We start from the raw sequence: 16817 nt of genomic DNA, 5'->3' as shown, positions 1-16817 counted from the left end.
TGTTCAGCACCAAAACCCTCATATCCTGACCCAATCCCGGATTCCCCCCACAAATCTTTGTACCCCACTCTCTGACCCAGCCCCACTGTAGAGCATAGCTAGAGCCCTAGCACCCAAACCCTTTCTTCCAGCCCTGAGACACCCTCATCCCTGGCTCTGTCCCAGAGCCTGCACCCCCGGCTAGACCCATTGAACCCCAACCTTCTGGCCCGGCTCTGAGTCCTCAATCCTAGCCCTACCCCAAAGTCTGCAACTCCAGCCAAAGCGCTAACATTCTTGCTTCCCAACCATCTGCCCCTAGTCTGCAATTCCTCCAGCAATCAGAACCCCTTGACATCATCTCCCTCCAAATGAATTTCTTGTGCCCAAAAAATTAAGGTGATGCGGGAAAAATTGGTGGAGGCATGTCTGAGTGGATCTGCACACTATTTCTGCATAGCTCTCAGCCCATTGTCCAGGAACTGCAGCTAATGAGAGCTGCTGGGGGTGGCGCCTGCAGATGGAGACAGCATGCCTGCAAAGCCACTTGCCCATACCTCCATCAACAACAATAGGAAAGGACAGCTGCTTGAGGGGAGCCCATGAAGTGAGGCAGAAGGACAGGGAGGGAGACAATTGCCCAAGGGCCTGGGCAATTTAAAAAGGCCTGCGGAGCTCTGGGCCCTTTTAAATCACCAAGGCAGGATGCAGGCTCCTAGGCACATGTCCCATAGCTACCCAGAATCACCGAGAACGGGGCAGAAGAAGTGGTACAGGTTGGGGTGCAAAGCCTGGGGATTGACTTACAGATATTGCCCTTTTTTGGTGGATCAGAGGGTTCGGAACATAGGAGGGAGGGGCCTTTTGGCTGTGCCCACAGCTAGTCGTCTTCAACGCTCCCCATGGGGTGGGGGAGGCTATCTTGTGGGTTGGCCCCGGATCTCAAGGCAGTGCACAGCACTTTCACAGAGTGGTCTCTCTTTATGCCTGGCCAGGCCCCATTTGCATTAACATCTCTCCGGACATTTAAATAGCGTCAGACAACTATTTCAGGCAGTTCTCAGAGGTGCTCAGATTTGTAAATCTCCACTTCCCTGGGGAGTAGCAAGGAGCTGGCTGCCCTCTTTGGAGAGAGAAACTTAAACAACAAAAGGTCTGGTAGCACTTTACAGACTAACAAAACATGTAGATTGTATCAGGAGCTATCATGCTCAGATTTATCTGCATGTGAATTGCTGTGAATCAAGGCAATCAAATACAGGTAGTGCACTTTTAGAAGCTCAGGAGGGAGTTGTCCCCTAAATCAAGAGGAGGTGCCATTGCACTGACCCCTCCTTGTTTTTAGGCCTTGCAAGTGGCTCTGGAACAACCACTTCAGGGTTAAAGCAAAGACCAGTAATTTTACACTGCTGCTTCAAAACCCATTCGCATGGTAAGTTACTGGTTTTTTGTTTGTGTTTTTTTTCTTTTTTCCAGTGTGGAAAATTGTGTACTATTTTATGTGTTGACTGACCTAAACTACCCCACCCCACCATGTGAATCAGTAAGTCTGGTAATGGCAGGTATCCATCATGCAACGTGATGAACTCTTGCTAACCATGTACCAAAGATTCCTGTAGTTGTTGTTGTTGTTGTTGTGGAACTGGGATGAAAGTTCAAATGGTGTCACCTGGTTTAAATACTCTTTATTATCAAAATTATTGTAATAACATAAGAAGCTAAATAGAATAATCTTTCTTGTTGGTATGGTTTTCAAGTTTCTGCATAATTCAACTAAAAGCTATCTAAGGATATTTACTTGAATGTTACTTTGGCAACAGCGACCTAAACTAGAGGGGAATTCTTGCTAGAATATCAGTTTGCAACAGCTTCTTGCTTGAAGAGAGATTGAGCACCTTATCCAGGGGCAGAAAGACCAAGCTTTGAACGAAAGTATTATGCCAGTATTTCAGGACAATAAAAAATGTTGGCCTTCCAGTTTTTTTTTTTTTACAGCAAATCTAGATGTAAACTTCTCTTTTTGCCTTCTCCTTTTAAGTCTGTAGTATTAAGTAGGGATGTTAAAATGTGGGTATTTGACTAATTGAGTAGTTGATAGAATCTTTATCAACTACTTGATTGGTTGATAGGAAGTCCGGCTCAGTTCTGGCTTGCACCAGGCGTGGGATGAAACCTCGCTGCAGCTCTGCAATTTAAAATGCAGTAGGAGCTGGTCAGCCTGGCCCCTCCTCCTACTGCGTTTTAAATTGCAGAGCCACAGGAGGGTTTTAGCTGCTGGATACTGATCTGGAACTGAGCCAGGCTGCCTGCCCAGCTGGCAGCAGCCCCTGTCTGCAGGGACTGCAGTGGGGAGTTGGGACATCCCACATACAGGCACTGTTGCAGCAAAGGCAGCCCCTGCCTAATGCCAGGTCATCGCAGACAGAGGCTGCTTTGCAGCAGGAGCTCCTACTTCCACCCCCACTCTGCCTCTCTGATAGAGGCAGCAGTGGGGAGGAGGAGTTGGGTGGCACCGTGGAGATGGTGCTGTGGGGAACTGGCTTTTATGCTGGCTCCTCCCAGCACCAACTCCTGCTTCCTCCTCCCCTTGCTACCACTGTATCAGAGGCAGCAAGGGGGTAATGTGAGTAGTCAACTCAACTACCCAATAAGCATAGGTTTATCGGGTAGTCAACTACTTTTTACATCTCTAATATTAAGACACAGTTGATGTTAGTGTTAGCATGGGTAAAAAGTGTAAAACTACTCACCTTCTCAAAGCACTTTGTGAAAAGGCATTAGTAAAACAGAAGGAATAGTGAGTGTGGTCTCTTTAATTGGAGTATTTTGCATAGCTGGAATTCTTTGCAGAGTTTCTGTGCAGTCTAGCTTGGAGGGGGAGAAGGCATGTTAGTTTAATGCCTGGTTTGGCATGGGAGAGTGATGCGGGGAGGAGGGGGGAATTAATGGCATATTCTCAATAAGAAATTTTTATAAAGTGTGGAAATAGCTTTACAGAGCTCCATATTTTTCATAGATTTGTTAAATTTACAAATTATGGTAATCCAGCTAACAAATAAAAAATCCTAAAATAAAGGTAGTTTCTCATTGTGTATCTTTAAGTATATTCAGTTCTCAACAAGTAGGTTTAACATTCAGGCATTTGTTCTGTGCTTTCTGTTTTGCTTGGAAATATTTAGGAAAGTAAAATGTAGAATAGAGAATGGCTTGTGACGGCTTCCCCCCATGCTTTATTAAATGGATTTAGGGATACAAATATGCGTAACTCAAAGATACTTTGATAGGTTACAGGACATAATTTGTCCAATCTCAATGTCATAATCTGCTGGGTCTGTATATCTTCTTGTGTGTAAAGTTAGATATACAGAGTATGGAATTGTTTATGGTTTTAAAAATGAAAGCAAGGCATGTTTCACTCAAGGTCTGGTCAACTGCAAACAGCCTCTTTTTGTCCTTTAAGTCTTAGCAGTGCTTGGTCCTTGGAAAGACTCCTACTGGTAGGCCTGGCCAGGTACTTCCCATGTAAGGATGGAATGTACCTATTCCTCTCTTCCCCCTTCCCTCCCTCCAAGTGGGAATCGATAAAACAATGGGAAGCTAACAATTTCTTGGTCTTTGGCTGGTGTGGCACACCCAAGAGGATAACTAAAGACCCCAGGGAAAAGGAGACTTCACTGGTTTGAAGGCTTAACTGGAATAAGAGGAGTTTTAGGGTTAGTTTATCAGAAGTTTGTACTGAGGTTTTAGTGTTTGTATTAGCTAAGCATTTTCTGATATTTTAAATTTTGTAATCTGCTTTGCTCTGCCTGTTTTCACTTACAACCACTTAAATCCTATTGCTTGTACTTAATCACTTTTATTTACTATCAAGCCCAGTGTAAATAATTGTTACCTGGAGGAGCAATCAGTGTGCACATCCTTCTTTTGTTGTTAAAGGGAGCTTACCTAAATAATTCATTTGGGGTTCTGATTCCATGTGGGGAGTGGTATCTCAGGAAGCTGGGCTCAAAACTGCATTTTCCTTGAAGAGTTTGTGTCTGTACTGCTCGGAGGGCTGGGAGGGAAGGAGGGAGGGAAACCAGCTGAACTGGCCCAGCAGGACAGGGTAGTGAGAAGCCCCAGAGAGCAGGAAGGCGAGCGTCAATGGCTTTGTCAGCACTCTGGGAAGTGCTCCCAAGGGATCTTCTGTGACTGCACTTTGTGTCACAGCTGATTTAAACTCCAGCTCAAGCTTAATCTACACACCTCTTTGAGCAATGTGGAGCATATGTATGCGGGTAACCTTGCTTTCCCCTCCCCTCTAGCATCAGGTTGAGTAATAGTGTAGACCAATCAAAAAATTTGCTAGGTGATCAGACGCAGCAATTTTCTATGATATTAATGGAAGGGGTGTGAAGTCTGGGGTGGAGTTTTAGAATAAGAGGGAGCTTTCAGTGTGGGATTGGGGTTGGGGATGTAATAGTGTTGTTGACTAAATGATTAACTGATAAGTGTGAGCTGGCAACTCCGGTTGCCTACATTAACCACCCTAATTCGAACTAGGGTGGTAGTGTAGACATACCCTAAGAGTCTTTCCCAGTGTGGAGGTAGGGTGGTAGTGTAGACATACCCTCATAGAGGGCTCGGTCAGCATGCATTTAAACCTTATGATGCTGAAATAGATGTTGCATTTAAAGTCCCATTAAGAGGACTACTATTTGGTGCGAAGATTAGCGATGTGACATTAATACTTTGTACTCTCAAAAGTCTAAGCTTCAATATGGGTTTGAACTCTTAATGTTATTCCTTTTCTCCACAGATGGCTGGCTAAGACCCGTTTGTGAAGTCCAATTTGTCAGAGGAATTATGATTTGGCTTTTATTTGTTTAAAAAAAAAAAAGCAATTACATGATCAAAATTTTATTTTGGATTAGCAATTTGTGGAAAAAATAAAGGTTTTGACTTTTCATCCTACATTAAGGCAGGGAAAAAGTTTGAAATGTCAAACTTTCACACGATGGGAAAATAGATTCCCACGCAGTTCTAGGTGGCGGTGTCAGCTTCTGTTGAGTTCTGTTGTTAGTTCAAGTCTCACTGGACCTTATTCCACTTACCCACAAAAGCTCATGATCCTATATATTAATTTCTAAGGTGCCATAGGACTGCTCATTGTTTTTAAAGTTACATACTAGCATGGCTAACCCTCTGAAACTTTGTACCCATGAGGGGTTTTTTTTGTTTGTTTTTTCATTTTGGCTCTTTAATTATGTCTCTTTTCCCTTCTATTAGGTAATTTCCTTCCAGTAAATTTATTTAAGTGGTGTAATAATCTTATTCTTTAGTACTCATGCTAATCCTGCATGTCTTTGCAAAATGGCAAATTTCCTAGAAAACATTCGTTCCAAGTACTGGGAGAGACAGGAGCTCTAAGTATTGTGCACATGCAGTTGTGATACCAACAATTCTCGAAGGTTCTCTCAGGAATCCCTGATATGTTTTTCATACAGTTCAATCATTTTCTTTAACCTTGTCTCATTCTAATTGTATTTTATTTTAAATGTATGTAATTATTTGAGAGCTTCACCAAACCAAATTTTGTGTAAAATAAATAATCCAGCTGTATAAAATGATTAATTCTAAAAGGTCCTGCAGAGCACAAACATGAGGACACTTGTTGACATCAATCCCATACAAATGCTTAATAATATGCAAGTAAATATTCTGATAGCTTTCTTTAATAGGATAACAAGTCTTGTGGATAAGGGAGAAGCGGTGGATGTGGTATACCTAGACTTTAGTAAGGCGTTTGATACAGTCTCGCATGATATTCTTATCAATAAACTAGGTAAATACAACTTAGATGGTGCTACTATAAGGTGGGTGCATAACTGGCTGGATAACCGTACTCAGAGTAGTTATTAATGGTTCACAATCCTGCTGGAAAGGCATAACAAGTGAGGTTCCGCAGGGGTCAGTTTTGGGACCGGCTCTGTTCAATATCTTCATCAATGATTTAGATATTGGCATAGAGAATACCCTTATTAAGTTTGCAGATGATACTAAGCTGGGAAGGATTGCGACTAATCTGTAGGATAGGGTCATAATTCAAAATGACCTGGACAAATTGGAGAAATGGTCTGAGATAAATAGGATGAAGTTTAATAAAGACAAATGCAAAGTGCTCCACTTAGGAAGGAACAATCAGTTTCACACATACGGAATGGGAAGCGACAGTCTGGGAAGGAGTATGGCAGAAAGGGATCTAGGGGTTATAGTGGACCACAAGTTAAATTTGAGTCAGCAGTGTGATGCTGTTGCAAAGAAAGCAAATGTGATTCTGGGATGCATTAACAGGTGTGTTGTGAGCAAGACACAAGTAGTCATTCTTCTGCTCTATTCTGCACTGGTTAGGCCTCAGTTGGAGTATATAATTGCCCAGGGAGGTTGTGGAATCTCCATCTATGGAGATATTTAAGAGTAGGCTAGACAAATGTCTATCAGGGATGGTCTAGACAGTATTTGGTCCTGCCATAAGGGCAGGGAACTGGACTCGATGATCCCTCGAGGTCCCTTTCAGTCCTAGTATTCTATGATTCTGTTGGATTGTTGCTGAACATTTTGGCCTTAATCAGGATGAAGCTGTTAATTTTCATTAACAAAAGTGTAGGAGCTCTAAAAGTAATTTTTAAAATGTATCATCTGTGGTCTACTTCACAGGTCTAAAATAAATGCTGACTCTTATTCAGCATTAAGACATCTGCAAGGTGAAGAATATGAGAGTTTCATCTGCAGGCACTTTTAGAAAGAACAAGGATGTCTGAATGTACTTTCTTTAAAATACCAATGTGTGTCTTTTGTAAAAGTATCAATGGAACTTAATTAATGGAGATTGCGTATCTCCTAGAACTGGAAGGGACCTTGAAAGGTCATTGAGTCCAGTCCCCTGCCTTCACAGCAAGACCAAGTACCATCCCTGACAAATTTTTGCCCCAAATCCCTAAATGGCCTCCACAAAGACTGAACTCTCAACCCTGGGTTTAGCAGGCCAATGCTCAAACCACTGAGCTAGCTATCTCTCCCTCCCTCCCTAGCCTAATACTGTAGCCAAAATGTGTACAACAAATTGTGTAGTATATATGTTAGTATTGTGTAGAAACTTGTGTGTTTGAAGGCAAAGGGGGAGAAAGAGTCTTTCCCTTGGTTCAGGAATCAGAAATTCCTAAAAATCAGTTGGCTGCAACTGTATTGTTTTACGGGTAGCTTTATGTAAGGTATTCTTAAGTTACTTTGTGGGTCAGGTGTGATAAATAAGGTCTGGTCTACACCAAGCACTGAGACGCGTAGTTAGCCAGCTACAATGCATAGACCCCATTGGGTTGATGGAAGTATTCTTCTAGTTACCTCACGGGTGGTGGGGATTTTTCTATAGAGATGGAAAACTCCCTTGTATTGCTATAGCAACTGTCTATTGTAAAGGTCTATAGCTGCACAGAGTGGTGTAGATGTAGTTTAAGATGACTGACGTGCTCATGCACTTTAAGATAACTGTTGTTTTAAGCTGTTTAGGTCACTGCTACTTGGGAGAGTAATGTACAGAGGTGGAGATTTTTAGCAGTGAATTAATTGCAAAGTTTTAGATGTAGCACTGGTTCAGAGAGGAGATGTTGGTGGAATGCCTCAAACTTCTCTTTTTTAATACAATACTAGAACTCACTAGTTCTAGGGCTCCCTGGAAACTGGGTGGACAAGAGCTCTAGGGAAGGTGGCTTTGTTGCAGTGGGAAAGCAATCTCCTGGGGAGCAGAGCCGGCAGGTGATGGCTGCCCAGTTTCCAGGGAGGCGGCTTGTCTGTGGCAGAGGACCCTTTTCCTGGGGGCTGAGCCCCTAGCCCCAGCCCACCCAGCTCCATGGGGAGGAGGTTTCCCTGTGATGGGCTAGCCATCTCCCCAGGAGCCAGACTGGTGGGACCGCTCCTGGGGTGGCTACCCTGCATGCTCTGCAGTATAAAGTTTATTTAAGCTTTATCCTTCAGAGCTTGTAGCATATAACCACTGAGATTTTCAGTGGTTATATAGTTACCTTTTTAACTCTATTGCAACATCCCTGAGGCTTACCCACATGGCTTTGCTCTATCTATCTGTTTGCAATGTGTCTGTGAAATGTTGACAATGGGAGGCAGAAAAACAGGTTTGACTGGTTTTCACTTTTGGCAACCTTTGCATGTCCACAGCACTTTGGGCACCAAACCTTTCCAGTGTAGACATAACCGTAAATAAGGTTGCCCCCAATAATGTAAGACACAGAACAAAGGCTATGAAAGGATAATTTTGCCCTAAGTGTCCCACCCTCTTACCATACTACTTGGGTACATACAACAAAGGATGTCAGTAATGATAGAAGCCGCAGGGGGTAGCCAAGTTAGTCTGTACACACTAACAAACTTTAGACCACAGTTCAACAAGGTTTTTAAGCAGATGTCTAACTTCTTAAGCGCACAGATTATCCCTTTGATTACAATGGGATCACCACTCAGGTGTTTTACTTTGCTAAATTAAAGTTTTTTGCTAAGTTAAAGGAGAAAAATCAAAGAAAGAAGCATTTGGTCTTAGCTCTTCATTGTTCTTTTCAAAATGATTTGCCAATGCATATCTTATGAAAATGTTTGGTCTGATGCACATCTAAATGTCATATTATATAAAATCATATTAATTTATCTATGGTGCAGAGAGACTCGTTTCCTCCAACAAGCTCCCTTTGGAATCAGAAGTTTCATGAGTATTTAAGGGGTTAAGGATTGCAGTATTAAAGTTGGGTCTGTGATCGAATACAGATTCAAGGGAAAATTGAAAACACTTTCGCACACAAAGGCACTATTCATATGTACTCTACCGCAAATGATGTAAATATCCTTTCACAACAATGTTCACTTCATGAATGGTTCCTTTATTTTCATGATAGACCAGTGATAGCCTCTAGAAATATCTTAAAATGTTATTCAGTTTCCAATATATTTGAATAAGATGAACTAATTGATTGGGAAAAGTGCCAGATATACAAACAAATGTAAGCTTGATAATTTTTAACTAAATATTATAGGACTTAAAGTGGATCTGTTTGTATTGGAGCTGGCACTGCAATAAAAATATGTTTATATAATTCAGTAAAAAGGCATTCTGTCTGCATCAAGTGTGTATTAATTGCTCTGTGGATTAAAGCAAAATTCTTCATCCTAATTCTTTCAGTGTTCCTCTCAATATCCATCACAGGTTGCTTTTTATCTTATTCTCACAATTGCAATGTGCAGAGGATGCAAAAACTTGGTTTTTAACCAGTAAATTTGTACACTGGGAGGTGCTGTTGAAAGAATAATGTAATTAAACTGGTGTATTTATTTTTTAAAAGCTCTGTCTAGCTCTGGAGTGCTTTCCAATTAAGTACGGTACATAGAATATGTTGCAGCTCTGTGCCCACTTTGTGGGAATTCAGCAATACTTACTGCTAGCTTTTCATGTGCAGTTTTTGCATTTTATCAAGAAGAAAACTATCCCATACAAACAACTGTTTCCATCCTTTTGCATAATGTACCTAACACTTCCCTTTAAAAAGAAACTCTTAGTTTGTCTAAGCCAAGTATACACTGCAGACTCTTACCAGCGTAGTTGTATTGGTTCAGTGACTGACAGTTGTCAGCAAAAATCTCTAGTGTAGACATAGCTGTTCTGACAAAACTGTGTTTCTGTTGCCATCAACTACAGGTTATACCTCTAAAAACTGGGATTCTCTGGTTTGGCAACATTCATGGTCTGGTATGAACACAGGTGTTCCGGGATCAGAGAGTTCTGGTGGGCTGCAGGGAAGTGAGGGCCCAGGAGCCAGCATGCAGCTCATCTGGACTGCGAGGGAGGAACAGGGAGCTGGCACGCAGCTCAGCTGGGCTGCGGGGGGAGCTGGGAAGCCCATTGGGTTTGGTAGAATGGGTGGCAGCAGGGGGAAAATCCCATATCCAGGACCAGTCAGGTCCTGAGAGTACTGGACAAGGAAGGTCCAACATGTATTTCTATTGGGGCTGGTGGGAAGGGAAGCTGGAATTAGATATATTGGCAGAGTTGCCATTTAGCCAGCATGAATTTCATCCATGCTATGTTTACCGGCAAAACGCTCAAAACTTTCTGTGAGTAGACCTGGCTTCACTGAACATTCTGATATTTTTATAAACATCAGTTTAAAAAATATGACTGAAACACCTTGCCATTTGTACCTTGCCACTTGGCAGATGCTTATATTGTGCTCCTTCCATCTGTTTTTGTCATATCCACTTGTTCTTTTCAGGGCAGGGATTGTCCTAGAGCTAAGGACTTTAGGGCATGTCTACACTATAGAGAAAATCAACCCTCCGGAGGTCGATGTTCTAATTTAGTGGGTCTACTGTAGACCTTCTAGATCGAACGGTGACAGCAGCCCTCATCAATATCCTGTACTCCTCATTCTGCGAGAAACAATTGAAGCTGACGAGTGTGTGCTCCCCTTGGCCTCCCACAGTGCAGATGCTGAGGTGGCTTGGCTTAAGCCAAGCCAAATCCAGCTACACGTTTTTCATAGCTGGATGGCCTACCTTAAACCGACCTGCCTTGTCTAATTTAGACCAGGCCTTACATACTGCCACAATACAAGTTTACAAATAACCAGCTTTACTGGTCCAGAATTCAGTATCATCATTTTTTCCAAATTCAAACTTGTTTCCTTTCTACTACTAGGCCTCTAGTTAAATTTGTTAGTCATAACCCCAATTACATGAATTAACACTGTTCTATGGGTGTTTACATTTTGCAAATTTTCTACTTCTGAACTAGTGATGTTGTAAGCTAACATTTTTTCCCACTTTCTCTCCAGTTAAATAACAGTTATTTTTTCTTGTCTCTGAGATGTCTGACTCTGTAGCCTGCCCTCAGGAACTGAGTGAGATGGCAGGGAAAACTGTAGAGGAATTAAGGACAGTCATACTGTCTGCTTTGGTGCTTAGATTGTAAATGCTAATTCCAAACTAACAGAATTTATAATCTCTCTCTCCCTCATTTTTAAAGGGGGCAGTCTCATCCAGATTGAACTATGTAGCACAAGACTAACAAGATGGTTTAATAGGAGGTGAGCTTTTGTGGGCAGGAAGTGGGTCTGGCCCACGAAAGCTCATCACCTATTAAACCATCTTGTTAGTCTTTAAAGTGCTACATAGTTTTTCCTTTTGTTTTAGCAAGATCAGACTAACATGGCTACCTCTGCATTACTATTCATCCAGATTGAGTTCTGTAATTTAGAAACAAAATTAATGCAGAGTCCTATGTCACTTTAAAGACTAACAGATTTATTTGGACATAAGTTTTTGTGAGTAAAACCTGTTTTGTCAGCTGCCTCTGATGAAATGGTGTTCACCCACAAAACCTATTTTGAAATTACTAAATTAGACTTAAGAACTACTGATTAAACTAGTGTGTCCTCACTACGGGGAAGCATCAAAATTAATCTGTCAGGCTCCATTAATGTGGATGTGCTCCCTCAGACTTAAAGCCCCAGGAAGCATTCTGGGGAGCTATGGGAGGCTTCCCAGAGGCCAGTCAGTTTGAATTAGTGGCACTGGAGCTTCCACACTAACATTATTTTGAAGTTACGATTTTGGAATTAGCATTACTCCTTGTGAAAAGCAGGAGTACAGAGTTTGAATTCTGCGGCCTGTTATATTGTAAGAATGGACTTGGTAGTGTGGATGCACTGCTTATAAATTTGATCGGGGCAGGAGGTGGGGAGGGAGGAGTCACCGGACTCCTTGTTGTTTTTGCATATCTAGATGAACACAACTACTCCTGAAACTAAGAAGTACAATTGTGGACCTTTTTGGACCTTGCCTTTTTTTGGTTTTGCTTCTCCATGCTTACATAATGTCAAATCTCCTTTAACTGGAAATGTGTTACGATTTGAGCTAGGGATGTTAAATTTTATTTTGTCAGCTAATCGAGCAGTAGATAGAATTTCCATTGATTACTTGATTAGTCGATAAGGGGGGAGACGCAGCAGGGAACCTGGCATGAATGGGGATTGAAGAGTGCTAGGCGGTTCTTATTACATTTAAAAGGCAGAGGCGCAGCAGTCGGGACCCAGTGTGCCTCTGCTCCCTTTCCATCTCCCCCACCCTCACTGCAGAGATGGTGCTGGGGGAACTGATTTTAAGCCGGCTTCCCCCAGCACCTGCTCTCCCATCCCTACCCTCTGCTGTCCCTGAGGAGGCAGCAGGACAGGGTGGGGTGAATATGAATAGTCCACTTAACTACCCAATAAGCCTAAGTTTAGCAGGTATTCAACTGTTCGACTACTTTTTTACATCCCTAATTTGGGCATTTGACGTTCGAGTGAGAGAAGGACATGCTGAAAGGATAGGTATGAAAGGTTTATATCTAAGCTGTAGAGACACAAACAAAAACTGAAGTGAGGAAGAGCAGATACAAATCTGGGAATATAGAAGACTCAAAAGGGAGAGAAAATAGAATTTCAGCAAGAGGACTGGATAGATAGCTGGAAGAGAAAAAATCAGTACATGCTCAGTTTTTCCTGTTCTACCCTACTCTTGAAATCTGCTATCCTCAGTGTTGCAATGAGCTACATTTTTAATTTTAAATCTTTGTCAAAAGAGATTATGCCCTCTTAGCCGTATACGATTCTTCTAAAATATGTGCAGTTTTATTTACCAGAGCAAGCAATTGGCTGCCGATACTAAGTTGTCATCAAAAACTTTACAGACTTTCCCCTTAACTATTTGCCTGAGACAAGAGCACATGGTGCCTATGGTTATAGAGAAATCTTCAATACTCTTTGAACACTTTGGAAAATACATTTTGTGTCGGGGGGTTGTAGTCACTTCCTGATAATAATAATAATTATAAAATAAAAAGAATAACCAAACAACACTAAGTAGAGTTAACCAGTTAAAATAACATGATATATCCTGTGCAATCAGTTTTCTGATCGAGGCACCTTGTAATATATTTATTTTCCTACAGACTGAATTGGATTTATACTTGGCTCTTTTAAATGAATGGTGGCTGTATGCTATCATGAACAAATAACTACATCTAAGTCACTCAAAGTAAATGTAGCCCTGCACTGGACATTCAATAAGTCTTGTGTTTGAAATATTTTGACCTCTGGCTTACAAAGAGGTAATATGTAGATGGGTCAAGCTGCTATAATACTCTCACAAGGTATTTCTTAGCACACGTGTTAAATTATGGAGACCGGTATTTTTCAGTTTGGGTGGTAAAGTCAGGTCCCTGAATAAGCTGCCTGATTTTTTTTTTTCGGAAGTTCTGAGAAACATTCAGTTCTATAGAAATCACTGGGAATTATGGCTCCTCAACTTTTCTGAGAGTCAGGCTATGTATTAAGTAACTGACTGCTGATACACAAGAGTGAAAATGTTGTTAGTGATGGTTTCTGCCTTTTTACTTACAGTATATTTGTTTTCTAGATAGTCGTTAAATGTTTCTCAGAAAAAATTGATATAGTGGAACTTAACGGAGAGATATGTCATTGAATAGCATGTGGCCTTTAATGCAGAAATTATAGTTGACATTTGGAGCATGATGAAACTTTTGCAGGAATGATGAATTATAGTGTAAAGAGCATGTGAAGTTACATGGAGTAGGAAAGGGAGCAGAGTTATATGCATGACAAGGAAAAAATGAACGGACTGGATGACTTATAATAAATGCACAATCTCTGAGAGGAAAAAGCAAAGAGGTAATCTCTTGGCATTGTTTAATTTAGCAGCTTCTTGCCCTTTTTTATGCTCTATCAATTAGAATGTAAAATTGATTGATAGTGATCTTTTCTAGTCTTATATCCCCAGGGTTTTTGTGAAGAAGTAAGGTTTGATATTATTTAAACTTCAGTTTTTCAGTTTTAAATTCTTGTTAGCACAAGATTGACTTTTTAAACAATAAGTCTTTACTTTTTGTAAAGGCAAACTAAGTGCTTACCTGTCGCTGTGACATGACATATGAAGGGCTTAAGTCATGATTACAATCCGCAGTTTTTTTTTCTTGTTTGTGTTTGTTTAATTATTTAACAGCATAATTTTATGGATTGTCATATTAGATTTAATTTATAGTCATACATTAGGACATTGAGATGTGTCAGATCTTTGGTGCCATTTGTGTATGAATACCTAGTTTCACTGTATGTACCCATCATAAGTCAAAAACATCCTACGTGCACATAGAATTCTTGCAAATACAAATGTCTCTAACATTTTAATTTTTCCTTTTGTTGTCTTTGCAAACCCCTCCCTCATTACTCTTCTCCATTTTTCTTTCTTACTCTTTCTTTTTTTTCAACTGTCAGTGGAATTATTTTCTTCCTGTCTCCATATTCAGGTAGTGTCAGTGGCTGAGTATCACCGCAGGATCGATGCTCTAAATAGTGAAGAACTGCGCACGCTCTGCAGACGCCTCAAGGTGCCCTCTTCGTAGTTAAAACCCCTTCTCCAGAGACTAAAACATCTTTCTCTGTAGTGGCTTTGATCAGGGCAAGTCCCATATTCGGTGGGTTTGTCTTGGCTACAACACTACAAGAACCCTGCAGAAAATTCCTTTATCTTGAATATGTGTTAATACACTGATAAGATAAGAGTGCAGTACCTCTGTGACAAAGTGATCATTTCAGAGGAATTTTCTGTCATCTTTGCAACTTTGTTCTCATTACTACATGGTTTCCAGAGTGATGAGGACTTGTGTTTTACTTTCTGTTTCAGTATGGTGGCTTGAGTTGGTTAGAAGCTTTCCTAAAAAGAATGCAAAAGAGATGGAGCAATCAAAAACTCTGTTTACAAAATTAAATAAGGACTTACTCGACTGAATGTATATTTGAAGTCTTAGGGTACGTCTAGACTACTGCGTTTTGTCGACGGAAGTTTTGTCGACAGATACTGTCGACAAAACTTCCGTCGACAATTTGCGTCCAGACACATTGAGTTCTGTCGACAAAGCAAGCTGCTTTGTCGACAGAACTCCGTAGTCTGGACGCAATGTTACAGGCAATAACACCTTCTGTCGACAGAGTTCTGTCGACAGAAGGTGTTATGCCTCGTAAAATGAGGTATACCAGCGTCGACAAAACTGCTGAGTTCTGTCGACGTTATGTCGACAGAACTCAGTGGTAGTGTAGACGCTGGTATAGTTTTGTCGACAAAAGTCCACTTTTGTCGACAAAACTAGGTAGTCTAGACACACCCGTAAGTTCTTTATAAATAAAGATCCTACAAGTATTTCAGGGTTTTTTTTTTTTTTTTGGCAACTATTAAGTCTTACAGCTTCCATATGAAGTAGGTAAGTATTTGCCCTTTAGTGAGGCTAGAATTAGAACTTCCAATCCCTAAAACAGCAGCTCAGAACTAATTCCATTGATTTATCAGATATTAATCTTGAATTGATGCTTGCATTCTCTTTAGGTATTTCTTTATGTACATTGGCATATGCACACTTAAGAATTAATGTGTACATTATGCCAAGTTTACTGATGAAAGCATATCTAAGAAGGTTTTTTTGAAAACATGAAATAATATTAATTTGATGTGTGTTTCTAAATAGCTAATGAAATGGTTTGAAGTGTGGATTTTATTTTGTTTGAGTAGTTTTTGCAAATGGCTATACAGAGGAAAATGCTTTTATGGCATTGCTGCCTCTGCTTATTTTAATGGCCAGAGTGATGTCTTATTTACCTGTTATGCTGTCAGAATATTAGTTGACAGTGAAAATGTTATAGTATGTTATATAGTTTGTTTATAGGAGCATCACATTTTGAGAAGACCGTTCATTTGCTTGCAAATGTCATTGGAGTGGTAAAAATTGTATAAAATCAGTAACTCAGACAGCATATGTTTTGCATGTAGTAGTATAATAAAAATTAAAGAACCAAATAGAGTATAAACATTTTATGGTATTCTTGAACAGCAGTTATGTTTTGTAGAATTACGGTACTTATGCCCTTGATAATGTGAAATTTGGGGTAGAGGAGGCCAAATTGGATATACTGTATTAATCGTATTTAATATTTAATTGGAAAATGATATTGAAAATTATATATACCTGGCTGATGTTTTGTGAAATTAGATGCTAACAAATGCTTTTAGACTTGAGCCTTTCTTGGTGCCCTCCTCAAAATGACTAAGGCAATCTTTCTCAATTTAAGGATTAATAATAATGTTGTAATCATGTTACTATTATACAAATATTCCTTATCTTCATATTTTATTATTGGTTTTAGTATCTTGTGGTAGACAGCAAAGTTTATTTTCTTAGCTGTTCAATGGATTATTACAATTTACTTAACTTTTGGATTTTTTTCTGGTTGGAAAAGTGTTACACTTGGATTCAAGTGAAAGTTGTCTTTGTGTCAAAAGCGTTCACCTTTGAAAAATTTAACATTTGGCAACAGTTACCACAAATTGGTGTTTGAAATACGTTTCCTATTCTAAATATAGGGGAAAAACTGAAGTATCTGCTAAACCATGTTTTGACAAATGTTGACTTGTATTGTCTTCCTGATGGATGCATAAAGACTAATCTACTATCCAGCAAAGTCTATAAGGGTCTTTCCCGTTACTTCAATGAGTTTGACTCTGATTCTTAGGGTAACAATGATGCCTAGTTCTTTCTTAGCACTTTTCATCAATAGAGCTCAGCACTTTACATAAGTATTCACACTTAATAGATGTGGGTGAGGCACGGAGAGGGAGTGATTTGCCAGAGATCACCCAGTAGGTCAGTGGCAGAGCTGGGAATAGAACCTCCATCTCCTGTGTACCAGTCGAATGCT

General features: G+C 40.4%; 1 protein-coding gene across 11 annotated transcripts in view; it reads left to right on the top strand.

The window, feature by feature from the left end:
- OXR1 (oxidation resistance 1) overlaps positions 1 to 16817 on the top strand; it is a 397147-nt gene that overhangs the window by 364405 nt on the left and 15925 nt on the right. For 7 of the 11 annotated variants that reach the window (XM_089776181.1, XM_089776186.1, XM_075920224.2 and 4 more), the window contains one exon: positions 14378 to 14458. The exons of the other annotated variants lie outside the window; for them this stretch is intronic. In XM_089776181.1, the coding sequence (XP_089632307.1) occupies positions 14378 to 14458 (81 nt within the window). The remainder of the gene's footprint in view (positions 1 to 14377; positions 14459 to 16817) is intronic. 11 annotated transcript variants of the gene reach the window in all.

The sequence above is a fragment of the Pelodiscus sinensis genome, chromosome 2 (assembly GCF_052426305.1).
Source record: "Pelodiscus sinensis isolate ZL-2025 chromosome 2, ASM5242630v1, whole genome shotgun sequence".
NCBI lineage: Eukaryota > Metazoa > Chordata > Testudines > Trionychidae > Pelodiscus > Pelodiscus sinensis.
The sequence above is the reverse complement of the archived record's forward strand: the minus strand, read 5'-3'. Positions and strand labels throughout refer to the sequence as shown.